Here is a 13,958-nt window from a genome sequence, read left to right on the forward strand (position 1 = left end):
GGTGACCTTTTTTTTTTTTAATTATTAGGAATAATTAGGAAGCCAGGCATGGTGCACATGCCTGTAATCCCAGCAGCTTGGGAGGCTGAGGCAGAAGGATCACAAGTTCAAGGCCAGCCTCGGCAACTTAGTGAGGCCCTAAGCAACTAAGCAAGACCCTGTCTCCAAATAAAAGATAAAAGGGCTGGAGATGTGGCTCAGTGGCTCGGCACCCCTGGGTTCAATCTCTGGTGCCAAGAAAAGAAAATAAAAAGAAATAACTTACGGGAATATGGACAATGAAATGTGCAGCTCAGTGGATTTATTGGTTTTGTGCGATACCTTCCTGGTCAAAGTGTGCTCTTGACCCTCCTACAGTCGCTACTGTTCACACCTCTGCTGCTGCCAGTGAGCATCTGACCTTGTACTTCATATAAACTGAACATACGGCCTGTGCTGGTTTGTTGCCCTCCCATACATTCCTCTGTGGCATCCATCCACCTTGTGTGTAGCTCCTGTTTCCTTTTCATGGCTGCATACTAGTCCATCTTGTGGCTGTAGCACATGGGCACTATCTTACTGGTAGACATCGAGGTGGTTTCTCTGTATTAAGCTTCTGTGAACTTTGGTGTGTGGATCTTGTGGGGGGCATGAGCCCTCCCTTCTGTGAAGTAGTATTGCCTTGGCCTGGGGCTCCAGGGCCTTCCACGGGGGGGGGGGGCGGGGGGGGTGGACTGGACACTGGGAAACAGGTGACTTCCCACTGTCTGGGAGGAACCTCCTGGGGTCAGTGCTGGGGAGAGTTGTGCTAATGAGTGCCCCCCCCCCCACTTTCTCACCCGAGGGCCGTGGGATGGGGGTGGAGCTGATGTGCTCCAGCACTGGTCCTGGCCTCCCAGCTGCCCGCAGGAGGGAAGCCAGAGAGTCCTCTGTGCTCCCCTTGTCCCTGGGATCAAGAAGCCTGTCCCTGCAGGGAGCTGAGTCCTGCAGGGCGGAGCAGCTGGGCAGGCCCCGGGAAGGGCGGGGGGCTGCTGCAGGGGCCCCTACTGCTGTGCTCTGCCCAACCTGGAAATGGCCACAGGCCTCAGACTGCAGCCGCTAGAGCCACTCTGTGCGTCAGGACCCAGCCTGTGTGTGCCCCGGAGCCCGGCTTGGCCCCCAGACCCCCAGCTCCTGCGCTCTCCCCTGCTGATCGCCACCACCACACCCGGGGGCCCTGGCCCAGGCTCTCCTGACGGGCACGCTGGACACCGGGGAATCTGGACAGGGACAGCGCCCGGGGGCACCTGGGAAGCAGGACAGGCTGTCAGCTCAGGAGTGGACTTAGAGCCAGGTCCAGCGCTGGATGGCGGTCACCAATCCCGGGGCCATCTGGTGTCCATCTGGCTGAATCGAGAGTTTGGAAGACGTGGCGGGGGGCTCCCGGGCATCCTGACAGACGGGCTCCCTCTGCAGGACCCTGCGGCGCTAGGTGGCCTGGGAAGGGACCCTGACCACTTTGGGACTGTGCTCTTGCTGCTTCTGCTGGCCCCTGGGTCAGCTGTCCCCTGTGGGGCTCAGTGAAAGGGGCACCACGGGGCGGGGAGGGTGTCCTGTCCCCACGCCCAGCACCGAGCCGTCTCCTCGTGGCTCTGGATGGGCAGCACCTGGAATGGCGCACGGGGCTCTGCGTGGAGCGTGGCCGGCACAATGGGCCCTTTGCAGGCAGCAGATGTGCCAGCGTCCCTTCCAGGCCCCGCCTCAGGTCCCACTTGGTCCCCAAGGCATCCTGCCCAAGCTGTCCCCTCCCAGGGGCCTGTGGGAGCTTTGGTCCGCGGGACACCCTGCCCTGGTCAGCCTCCCACACCAGGCACCTGGGCTCCGCTCCCTCGCAGGCCCACTGAGCCCCCCAGCTCCTTCTCCCCGGCCTCCACCTGGGCCTGGTGGAGGAGGGCTCTCTGCCTACAGAGGAGGGCTCTAAGCGGAGAGCAGGGTGGGGGACAGACTCACAGCTGCACCCCTGCTCCCCTCTGGGCATTCAGGGCCAGGGCAGGGCACAGCTGACCCCTCCCTCCCTTCCAGTCGCTGCTGTTCCTTGGGCTGCTGGCCGCCATCTGCCTGGGCCTGAACCTCGCCTTCCTGGCGGCCTACCTAGTGTGCGCCTGCTGCTGCCGGCCGGACCCCATGGTGCAGACCAAGCAGCGCAGCTCCTGCTGCGTCACCTGGACGGCAGTGGTGGCCGGCCTCGTGTGCTGGTGAGTGTCCCCTTCCCCTGAGTGACCCTCAGCTTCTCCTGACCAAGCTCCTGCTACCTGAGGGAACAAGCTTGTCCCTAAATGAACACCGTCCCTTTTCTGGCCAAGCATTGGGCATCGGATGCCCGGGGTGGCGACGGGCCCCGGTTCTCCTGCCCCAGCGCAGGGCTGCCCCCGAGTCGACCAGGTGGCACTCCCAGACGGAGGCCTCTGCTCTCTGCAGCCCTGTCCCCTCCCACCTGCCGCAGGTCAGGAGAGTCTGGCTCCAGCCCCAGGATCGATAGCTTTTAGTGCTGTGGGCCCTGGGGGAGGGGAGCGCTCTGGGCCCCCCGGGCAGCGTCCACACACTGGCGTTCCGGGAGGAGTGGGTTCTTGTTTTGTGTCTATAGTGGCTTTGCCAAAAGCCTAGTGTCCCCAGCTCCAGGTGCTCGTGAGGGGTGGGGACCCTCTGGGGTGGGGTCCCTCACGGCTCCACGGCAGGGCTGGCGCCTGGGAGCGAGGACACCTGGGTTCCAATGTCCAGGTTGAGTTGGAACACATTCTTATCCCAGAGCCCAGAGAGGTAGCCCCGGGGCGGGAGCATGTGGAAGGGACCCGGCAGCTGGGGCTTAAGTGTCAATTTTTTTTTTTTTCTGTTTGTACTGGGAGTTTAAGCCAGGGGCACTTCACCTCTGAGACACCCCCAACCTTCTTATTTTTTATTTGGAGACGGGGTCTGGTTAAGTTGTTTAGGGCCTCGCTAAGTTGCTGAGGCTGGCCTTGAACTTGTGATCCTCCTGCCTCAGCCTCCCAAATTGCTGGGATTATAGGTGTGCACCGCGGTTCCCAGCTTAAATGAAACTTGAAGTGTCCCAGCCCAGGTTGGGAGTTCAAAGACCAGTGTCACCTCCCATCAAGAGGGAGAGCTCCTGAGAGGTGACTGGAATTTCAGATCCTCCTGCTGAGAGCGTGCAGGGGTGGCCAGGGGAGCTGGGACCCCGGGGGCAGGACACCAGCAGAGTGCTCTCTATCCTTGTTCCTGGGAACTCAGATTTAAATAAGTAAATAAATAAACAAACCTGTCCTACAGAGCATGGGCACTCCCAGAGTCTGACCAGGCTCGGAGGCGTGCATTTGCCCCTCGAGGGCAGAGTCCCCTGACACAAAGCCTGTTTCACAGTCAGCGCTGCCGAGCTGTCGAACACCGCACTGGAGGTGACCGAGTGGCCGTGTGGGTAGGCCTTCGGGTCAGCAGGTGGAAAGTCTGCAGTAGGGGACCGTGTACTTTAGAACAGTCCAGGTGGCTCCGGGGATGGCCATGTCCAATAAGCAGTAGTTGCCTGTGGTTGAAGGAAAACCCAAAGCAGAAGGCGAGTCTGTGGCGGGATCCGTTCACAGCCCTCTTCACATTCGTCCCAGGCAGGAGGGGACCTGGGACACAAAAACCAGGCACAGTCTGCCTTCTGATCCTGTGGCTCTGGGTCTCTTCAGGGGAGACAGAGTCATGCACTTGTCTGATGTGAATAAAGACAACTAGAGAGAGTCCTCTGAAGGAAAGGAGCTGGGTGGCCTCGGGAGTCAGGTGGGCACCGAGGCAGGATGAGGAGGCACTGACTAGGCAAAGGTGGGGCAGGAGGAGCAGATACTTCCAAGCAGAAGGGGGTGGAACACGTGCAAAGGCCCTGTGGCCGGGGCGCAGAGGGCTGAGAGTAGCCGCTGTGGCTGGAGCAGAGAGCCGGTGAGGCCTGAGGGTGCCACTGAGGGGTGAGCAGGAAGCAGCCATGGAGGGGGTGGTGCAGTGTGCTGATGGGAGAAGACACCAGGCCAGACAGGACTTGAGCCACGCAGCAGCTTGCAGGCTGCGTGAGGGATTTGTGTCTTATTTTTAGAAGAGTGGGGTTCACAGAGAGGTAGGTGACCCCATAAGCCGGGTTTAAGCAGAAGCCAGACCCCCTGGAGCATTTAGAACAGAGGGGCTCGAGTGTGAAGAAGTGTGGGTGCAGGCGGTGGTGGGCAGCGTGGCCGATGGGCCGCCTGGGGCACGAGGAGAGGGGACGGCCCTGTTGGTGGGTGGGCGGGAGGTGACCTGGAAGGAGCTGCAGGAGGTGAGCCCCGGGCTCTGGCGCAAGCACCTGGTCCCAGAGGAGGGAGGGGCTCGCTGCCCAGGGTCCTCTGAGGCGTCCAGGGAGCAGCGCTGAGGACGCTGGTGGGGCACAGTGTAGGAGGGAGACTCGAGGGTCACCAGGGAGGCCCATGCCGTGGCCTGGCACATGGGACAAGGAGCCTGGCAGAGACTGGAAGAGGACTGGGGCCAGGCCTGGAGAAGGAGGACGCTCTGGGGACAGCCTGGGGGCAGAGAGCAGCTGGCCAAGGAGACAGGAAGGCGTGGCCAGGAAGGGAGAAGGCCACGGGCAGAGGCCGCTGGCCACGCGTATCCGGAGGGGCTGGGGGTGGAAGGTGCCCTTGGGTCGTGGGTGGGGGTCATCAGACACCTTCACTGCAGGGAGCGGCCAGCAGGCGAGGGGCGCCGAGGGAGCAGGGGTGTCAGGGGACACACCCCACTCTGCCCCCCAGGACCCAGGGAGAGGGGTGCCGTCCCTAGAGGAGCACATGCCAGGGTCCTGGAAAGTGCAGGGTGGGGACTTGGGATCTGGGAAGGAGGGTGGCGTGGCATACCCAGGGGGGAGGCAGGGCCGGCAAACCCTTTACTCTGTCTCTTCTGTCCAGCAGATGGCTTCCCACAGCCCAGGCAGGACCCGTGACACCAGGGACCCTCCTTAGGACAGGCTGGGGAGGCGAGGTGGGGGGTCAGGGCGGGTGAGCCTGGCTTCCATCCCTAGGGTGCCCAAGACGCCAGGGCTCCCCCTGTCCACCAGGCAGCTCCCAGCCAGGCCTGGGCCACCTGTGACAAAGCCACAGACTAGGAGAAGGGCAGACCGCCGGGTGCCACCATGCCCAAACAGGAGGGGGGCCGAGCATCGGCTCAGGGTCCTCAGAAAACACCAGGCTGTGGCCGAGACTGGAGAAGAGGACTGTCCCCAGAGAAGGAGCAGTTGTTCAGCACCTTGCTCACTTGGGGGCTGGGGTGGAGGCCGCCTTAGAGAGCCCAAACCCCCACCCCACAAAACCAAGAGCAAGTCACCAGTGGAAGATGGTTGCAGGGCCACGCATTCAACATCTGCATAGTTCAGATCCTTGACACTGAGGAGAAGATGGAGGGCACCAGGTGCAAGTGGACCACGGACTGTGTGTGTGTGAGAGACGGAGGGAGAGAGATCCCCACAGAGGGAGAGAGGGAGGGGGAGGGAGAGAGACGGGGAGAGGACAGGTGAATGCAGGACCCTCCTCCTAAAACGTGTGGTCCCTAGGCCAACAGATCAGTTGGGGCTGCTTGTCCGCACCTTGAAAGCCTTCCAGGTGGGTCCGTACCTGTGCCCATGGCCACATCCTGTGGGCCTTTGGCCTCCCTCTCCCCACAAACGAGTGTTCTGGCTGGACGCGGGAAGCCGCTGGTCAGTCTCACTACAACCCCGGGAGGCGTGGACCAGATGGAACGTGATCGATGCAGGGTCAGATCAGAAATGCGTGATCGATGCAGGGTCAGATCTGAAATGGTGTGCTCAGGCCGGAACCCTGGACCAACACCAGCTAGAGGAGATCTCACAGAGGGATTCAGGTTCTGCTTCTGGTTAAGACTCAATAAAAATCCACACGGCACTTTGGAGGGAGGAGAGACGGGGCTTAACGGCAGCTCCGCCAAGAGACGCAGGCTCCGAGCTAGACCTCAAGGTCAGTGGGGGGGGGGGGCAGAGCATTAGCCCCCGAGCTTGGAGCTGGGCGGGCAGCTCCATGTTCCAGAGTGACACTGACCAGGTAGACAGTGGCACCGAGGGGACGGTGGTGACAGGGACCAGGGCCTGCAGACCTACCCAGGAAGGATACCTGTGCGACCTGAGGAGCGGGGGACGGCAGGAGGCACATGGAGGTCAGGGCAGTGTGGGAAGAATGGAGGCACCTCCTGGGCCGCCCTGAGAGCAAGCCAGGACCCCAGGGGCGGGGACCAAGGAAACCAGGTTTACAAGTTGGAACTGCAGAGGGGACAGCCGCCTCCTGGCTCTGCAGGGACGCCAGAGGAAAGGGCCCAGAATGCGAGGGCGCCCTGATTCCTGAAGGCGCCGGGAGGGCCGGGGCTCAGCCCTGGGCATGTGCTCTCCCTGGGCCCCAAGGCCGGCTGTCCAGAGTCCCCTGGGGAGATGAGAAGGTGCGGGTGCCCACGCCCAGCCCAGCCCCACTGCAGTGGGGTCCCCAGGCTGGCCCCTGGTCTCCCACCTCCCAGGGTCAAACAGAATGTGCTATGGAGCTGGCTGGGTCCTGCTCGGTGGCTTGGGGGGACCCTTCACCTTCACCCCCAGACGTCGTCCCACACTCCAGCCCCTAGGAAAGAGCTCCTCACCCCGCGGTCGTCAGTTCCACGGTCCTCAGTTCCGTGCCCAGCCCAGATGCCCCGCAGTAGCTGAGCAGGTGGGGGGGGGACTGGTCTGGGTGGTGGAATATCACTCAGCTCAGGTCACAGACGACATGGAGGAGCCTCCCAGGCCGCTCCCTTACTGAGGGCGAGAAGCCCATCTGCAAAGGCTGGGTACCGTGGGATTCCCACTGTGTGATACTCTGGAGAAGGCTCAGCCATGAAGACAGAGATCGGGGAGGGGACAGGGGATTGAACATCAGGGCTCAAGGGCGTTAGGGCCCTGGAACTCGCCTGCAGGACACGGGGTGACGGCAGATGCGCGTCTGGTAGATACGCGTCGCTGACTTTTATCCAAACCTGCAGAACTGGCAAGACCCCGAGTGAGCCCCCTCCCTGTGGGCTCTGGTGGCCCTGCTGCACCCACTGCTCCGCAGCTGTAGGAATGCGCAGGTTGGTGTCCGATGTCTGTGTCGGAGGTGGCCACACAGAGGGACAGGACTGTGGCACGCTGCTTGCCATTCCGCTTGGCGGTGAACCTAAAAATGCTCTAAAACTCGTGTTGGTTTGGTTTAAGGTGGATCCAGACATCCCCCCTGGGTGTCACCTCTAACCTTCAGTCTGGGTGTCACCACTAACCTTGGGTCTCCTTGGCAGTGCTGCGGTGGGCGCTGGATTCTATGGGAACAGCGAGACTCACGACGGGGCGCACCAGCTCATCTACTCCTTGGAAAACGCCAACCACACCTTCTCTGGGATCGACGAACTGGTAAGGCCCGTGGGCAGTGGTCCCCGCACGGACACACCGATGGGTCAGTGTGGCCAGGACAGGCGTGCTGGGCAGCCCGCTGCACACGGTGGGCCTGGGCAGGCCTCCCCTCTGGGCCTTGCCTGTGGCGAATGAGCAACTGTTGTTTCCCAGACCAGGGGGACTTCGGGGCGGCTGGGGGTCAGATCCCATTCATCTTCAGGAGCTGGACACATTCCCATTTGCTGGTCACCTTAACCCCTTGGACTTGGAAAGTCAGCCCCTGCGTTCTTTAATGTTCTCTTTAAGGGCTGCACACGGCGTCCTGGGGGTTCCAGGAGATGTCAAGGGGGAAAACCTAGACACAAAGGAGGGCCTGTAATCCCTGCGGCTCAGGAGGCCGAGGCAGGAGGATCGCGGGTTCAAAGCCAGCCTCAGCGACTCAGGGAGGCCCTAGGCAACTTGTCGAGATCCTGTCTCAAAATAAAAAATTAAAAGGACTGGGGATGTGGTTCAGTGGTTGAATGCCCCTGGGTTCAATCCCTGGTATCAAAAATAAATAAATAAATAAATAAATAGAAGGTAAGGAGGGAGGGAGGGCTGGGGTATAGTTCAGGGGCAGAGCACCTCTCTGCAGGTGTGAGGCCCGGGGTTCCATCCCCAGTACCCCAGGGAGGGGGGGGAGATTCCACCTAAAACCCTGTAGCACATCCTCAGGGCTCTGGCTTCCCCTGTGACCCTGGCTAGGGGCTCCCGGTCTGAAGGACTTGGCTGAGCTGGTCAGAGAAGCTGGACTTTGGGGGGAAGGGAAGGGCTTCTCCCCTGAGCCCCAGACACTGAGGGCGAGGGATCGCGGTCCTCCACTTCCACCTTGACCCCGTGTGCCTGTCCCTTTCCCTGTGCGTGCCGGGTCATTTCTGCTGGTTTTCGGCCCGTCCTGGGGCAGCCCCGGGTGCTGGCCGAGAACCAGGTGCTGGTAGGAAGGCAGAGGGAAGCCTTCAGGGAAACCAGTCCGTGGGCATCTGCCCGTCCCTGATCCTGTCTGGGTCAGGTCCCCAGCAAAAGGGTGACAGCCACAAAGTGCCCATCCGTGTCAAGCAGCCTCAACCACAGAGCCCAGCGCTAACTGGAGAATCGGTCACTGCCCAGCATCCGGGGAAGAGGGCTGACCTCGTTAGCCCCTCGGCCTGCTCCCTTAAGCTCCTCTAAGGCTGTAATCCCAGCCATCCCAGGGGCCAGGCTCACCTTAAAGAGACAGCAGCCACTGCTCATGCCCATGACAGGTGGGGGGAGGGGCAGCCTCTGGCCACCAGGAGGACCCTTCCCAGGCTCCCCGTCCTCCCCTCGTGTCCCCTGGACTGGTTTCTGGGAGACATATGACACTCTTGTGTCTGGGTGCTGGGCTGCGGCTGGGGTGGAGGAGCTGAGGGTCAGCTGCTTGGGACTGGGCGCTGCCTAGTCAGCACCGAGAGGCGTGGTGGGAAGGAGGTCTCATGGTGGCTGCCCTCTGCCCAGCTTTCCGTTCTTGGCGTCCTGCTCCATCCCCTTCCCCACCCCTCAGCGCCAGCACCCCTGGAAGAGGAACCCAGCCCGGAAATGAGAGCCCTGGCCCAGGAAAGCCCCGTGGCCTTGACCTTCACCGGCTGAACCTCCCTGAGAGGAAAACTGAGTCCTCCGGGAGGGAAGGCGTGACCTGGGGCCTGAGTCCTGCATGGCCAGGTCTGGGTCTCGGCTGCAGATCCCATTCTCAAATCCCCTGTGCCCTCAAGTTCCGCCTCTCGCCCTCCCCACCGTTCCTGAAGATTGGGGACTTGTGCCTGGGCCTCGAGATGGTCCAGCGGATCGCTGCTTCTGACTGGCTTCCTCTGCTCCTCTGGGGGGTCCAATACAGCCCCGGGGCCTGGGGGAGGCCGCAGATCTTGGAACCCAGGAATCAGATAAGTGATGTCAGGTGATTAAAGTTGGTGAGAGTGTTTGGTAAACTAGAAAGCGCCCTCCAACAGGATCGCTAAGATAAGGAGGGTCATTATAATAATGGCCGTAATCACCCTGGAGTAGAAAGGGGGTGGGGGAGGCTGGGGGTGGCAGCGTCAGGGTGGGGAGCTTGAGGGCAGGTTGGGCAACTTGGGCCTGGGCCTTGCTGGAGCCCAACTCAGGCCATCAGGTGATCAAGAGGCCTGGTGGGACTGTCCCCAACAGCCCAGGAGGTCCTCTGCTGGAACCCCACCCTGTCCTTCCACGGTCGGAAGTGGCAAGGGGCAGGGCTTGGGGCACCTCAGGACTCGGGCAGGCCTAGCAGGGGCCCAGGCCAGCTGCATGCCCTGATGGGGGTCTCAGAAAAGGTGGGAATGCTGGGTGGGCAGAAGCCAAGGGACATGGACCCAGTCCCTGCATCCAGCCACCTGGTGGGGGGAATGGATTCCCAGACCTCCCCCAGGGCCCAGGCCCAGGCCCTCACCCTTGGGGTTTAGTGGGCTCTAGGGTGAAGCTGGCCCCTGCAGCCCGTGCCCTCGCAGACTTGTGCTTGCGCTGGTGGGTTCATTTTGTCCTGGGGATGGAACCCCGGGGCGCATTACCCCTGAGTTCCATCCCCAGTCCTTCTTATTTTTTTTTTTTTTATTTTTTTTTTGAGACAGGGTCTTGCTAAGTTGTTGAGGCTGGCTTCAAATTTGCAATCCCCCTGCCTCGGCCTCCTGAGTTGCTGGGCTTACAGGAGTGCACCACTGCAGAGGTTTCTGTGCCCTGATCTGGTGGCCAGTGTGGCTTCCTCAAATGACCCTGAGGCAGACCATGGGCAGCCCTGAGGGGACACCCTGGGAGGTGGATGCTCTGGGGGCTGAAAGCGTGTCCCTTCCCAGCAAGGTCTTCCCAGGCTCCTCTTGGCCCTGTTCTCTCCTGCCTCTGGTCTTCATGATCTGAGATCGACCCCTTCAGCCTCCTCTACCCCTGGCCGACCACTCCCAGGTAACCTTGCCAAGTTGAGGAGCTTTTCCCTCCGAGAGGTTCTCAAACTTGAGCTTGCATCAGAATCCCCGGGAGGGCTTATCAGGCTGGAGCCCAGCCCTGCATTGCCGGTTCTGGGAGCCCGAGGCAGGCTGAGGCTTTGCACTTGTTAGGAGCTGCTGGGTGATACTGCTGGCCAGGGACCACACTTTGAGAACCACTGTCCCAGCCTGTGACGCACAGTTTCCACCACTTGTCGCTGATCCCCAGCCTGCCTAGCAGGGGTGTGAGCTGCCCCTCTGGCTCTCAGAGCTCCGTCTCAGGCGACTCACCTCTGCTTCCCTGGGAAGGGGGTTCAGGAACTGGGCTCAGTGGGAGGAAGGCAGGCCCGTAAGTAGGTCAGGGCTGTGATTTCAATTTTATTTTTAATTTTGTTTTGTTTCCTACGGGGAAAACAGCAAGAGGAAGGTCAGGCCTGACAGCTGTTCACTGCTTTGTGTGTTTTATTTTCAAAGAGGGGTTTAAGAGGTAGAGGAGTTAGAAATCCAGGGCTGGGAAGAAGGAAAAAAGTGGACGTGGGGGCTGGGGCTGTGGTCAGTGGCAGAGCTTGCCTCGCACGTGTGAGGCCCTGGGTTCCATCCTCAGCAGCACATAGAAATAAAATAAAGATATCGTATCCACCTAAAACTAAAAAATAAATATTAAAAAAAAAGTGGACTTGGGGGAAAGTTTTCAGATGATTTTTAACAATAGCCCTTTGCTCTCAAGTTTTATATAATGCGTAGGACTGGGTTTGCTCATAATTTACCATTTAAGGATAGATAGTGTCATTTTTATCCGTGGTCCAAAGCCTCTGTCTCTATCTTGTGAAATTGGGCGAAAGCTCAGCAGGTTGGTGCTCGGTTACTGAACTTGCTTTGATAGGGTTTGGGGTTTCCTCCTGTGTGAAGCTATAAGCTACAGGGTCTCTCCAGTGCCCAGTTCTATCTTAGTGTCCCCTAGTCCTTTCACCAGCTCCTAGAATCAGGCACAAGCCAGAAAACTAACGAACAGGACACTGACATTGAGAAAATAGAACAAAATGAAACAAAGAGGGCCTTTCTCTTCTGGAACCCGGAAGTCACAGTGCGGGCCAGATGTAAAAAGCCACAAGGCCAGTAACGTGGACGCTCGTGGCCACGCTTTCCCTGGGGAACCTTCCGCCCCTCCTCGGCCTCATTTTTATATCCCAGGCCTCTGGGAGCCGCAGGCTGCAGGTTGAGGATTAGCACAGCTGCCCGCTGCCCGCTGCCCGCCCCGCTGCCCACTGCTGCCCGAGACTGTGCTGCTGGGGCTGTTCAGAACAACAAAGCCCTTCCAGCCCAGCTGCTGACTGACACATGGCCCAGAGCAGGCGCCACAGGCACGCACTCAAAGCCACCAGGCTGTGGCCCTGGGCCTGGGCTGCTTAAAAGCACCTTTGCATACAAGCCCAGCTGTGCCCCTTATTTGAAGGACAGTCACAGCGAGGACAGTCACCGCCATCTCCTCCCATGTCTACCTCTGCACAGACAGATGCTTTCTTGGGGTCCACTCATCTGCAAGCCCTTAGGGCCCTTACTGGCCAGGGACCAGACTTTGAGAACCACAGTTCCAGCACCCCCCACCTCTGCCTAGGGCTGGAGCCTGTCCACACACCTGGCAGGACGTCTGTCCAGGAAGGAATAAGCACCCAGAGAAGGCGCCGGTTTCCTCCTGCCGCCTCCTGTCCAGGCCCTTCGGAGGAGGACGGCATCTGTCTTTGTCCTTTCAAAGTCCCATTGTTCTGCGTTTGCAGGGAGCCGGGCCTGCTGCACAACAGAGCCCCCCTCTTGCAGGGCAGTTAGAATCCTACTGTGGGGAGAAGGTCAAGGTGGCAACATCAAGTGCTTCAGTTTAAACTTTCTGTTTCTGTAAAAGAGAATTCTTAATCCCAAGTGTTTTAAGAGAGTCTTCAAGGAAGAAAAATGGATCATTGTTTTTCCCTTGGAGTCTTCTTGACACAGATGGAATATCCCTCATCCACAACGTTTAGGACCAGAAGTGTTTGGGACTTGGGTTGTTGTTTTTTACCCCCATATTTTGGGATATGTGCATAGACTCGGCTGCTCGAGGTTTAAGAAGTTTAGGACTTTCAGATTAGGGACGGTCCACCTGGATGAAGGCGCTGGATCTTGGAGTCCAGCCCTGGTAGGGTCAGAGCAGGGCCTGCCGCCTGGTCCGAGGAGCCGGGTGGTGTGTTAGCCAGCTTACTGTCACGAGCTCAAGGCCACCAGGCTGTGGCCCTGGGCCTGGCTGCTTGAAAGCACCTTTGCATACATAAGACACCTGAGATGTCTATAAAGAGACAGGGGCTGGGGGGGCTCGGTTTGGGAGGTTTCAGTCCCTGCCTGGCCTGCTTTGGTTTTGTGCCTGTGACGAGTAGCGTGTCGGGAAGCACATGGTGGGACCCAGCCACTCCCCTCCTGGCTGGGAAGCAAAAAAGAGAAAGAGACCGTGGTCCTGCTGTCCTCTTTAAGGACGTGCATCCAGTGACCCCAAGACCTCCCACCAAGAGTTTCCACCCCCTCCCCGCAGGATCGCCAAACTGGGAACCAAGCCTTGCACCTGGGCCACTGGGGGACATTGTAGGCTCCCACTATATCCGTGGTGACACCGTGTCCAGTCCCTCCTCCAGGGGAGCAGCCTCATGGATTCCTCAGGGCTGGCTCCGCAGAATGTGTCCCTTTTTAAGCCCTGGTAGCCGTCTGCTGTGCTGGCAGAGACCTCCCCCTGCCCACCCACCAAGGGCCAGCCCTGAGCCCCACCTCTCCCTAGGTGTCCGAAAATGCCCAGAAGCTGCAGGTGGACCTGGAGCAGCACCTGGCCCGGCTCAACGAGCTCTTTGCTGCCCGGGGCGACTACATCCAGACCCTGAAGTTCATGCAGCAGATGGCAGGCAGCATCGTGGCCCAGCTCTCAGGACTGCCCGTGTGGAGGGAGGTCACCACACAGCTGACCGAGCTGTCGGACCAGACCGGCTACGTGGAGTACTACAGGTGAGGCGCGGGGAGGCCCCCGCCCCGTGAGGTACGCAGACCCGCCCTCCGTCCTCCAGCTTTGGGGGGTCCGTGGACATCTCTCCTGACTCCCTATCCCAGGAGAAGTCCCTGGGCACAGGTCAGAGACTGTGGCTGGCCTCCCTCCCTCCGGGGGCAGGGGGGTCTAGGAGGCGTTTCTGTAAGTCCAGGAAGGAAGCAGCAGTCCAGGTCGTAGGGTGACCCCCGGCCAAATGGCAACCTTGACTCGCAGAGTGTGTGTCCTGGTGCCCACACAGAGGAGGCCCAAGGGTGGAGCGGATATGAGTCGTGGAGAGCGAATGTCAGCCTTTGAGTCCCCCCCCACCCCCTTCCCCCCAGTGTGCTGGCTCCTGTGAGGCCACTGATGAAGGTCAAGCCTTGACACCAACTTGCACAGTGCCCTAAAGCCCCACCCCAGGAGGTCACTGCTGGGCTGAATCCAGAGAGAATGCTCCAGAGACCTCCCCTTCCCAGGAGGAGGGGGAAGGGAGCTATGAAGTCCCTGCCGCAGATGGCGCTCCCGGCCCTCGGCC

The 13,958-nt window shown here is 60.1% G+C and overlaps 1 protein-coding gene across 2 annotated transcripts in view; it reads left to right on the forward strand.

The window, feature by feature from the left end:
* TTYH2 (tweety family member 2) overlaps positions 1 to 13,958 on the forward strand; it is a 36,535-nt gene that overhangs the window by 4,322 nt on the left and 18,255 nt on the right. For both annotated transcript variants that reach the window (XM_081270054.1, XM_081270055.1), the window contains exons 2-4: positions 2,041 to 2,213; positions 7,315 to 7,426; positions 13,184 to 13,404. In XM_081270054.1, the coding sequence (XP_081126180.1) occupies positions 2,041 to 2,213; positions 7,315 to 7,426; positions 13,184 to 13,404 (506 nt within the window). The remainder of the gene's footprint in view (positions 1 to 2,040; positions 2,214 to 7,314; positions 7,427 to 13,183; positions 13,405 to 13,958) is intronic.

The sequence above is a fragment of the Spermophilus citellus genome (assembly GCF_964194105.1).
Source record: "Spermophilus citellus genome assembly, chromosome: 17".
NCBI classification, from domain to species: domain Eukaryota; kingdom Metazoa; phylum Chordata; class Mammalia; order Rodentia; family Sciuridae; genus Spermophilus; species Spermophilus citellus.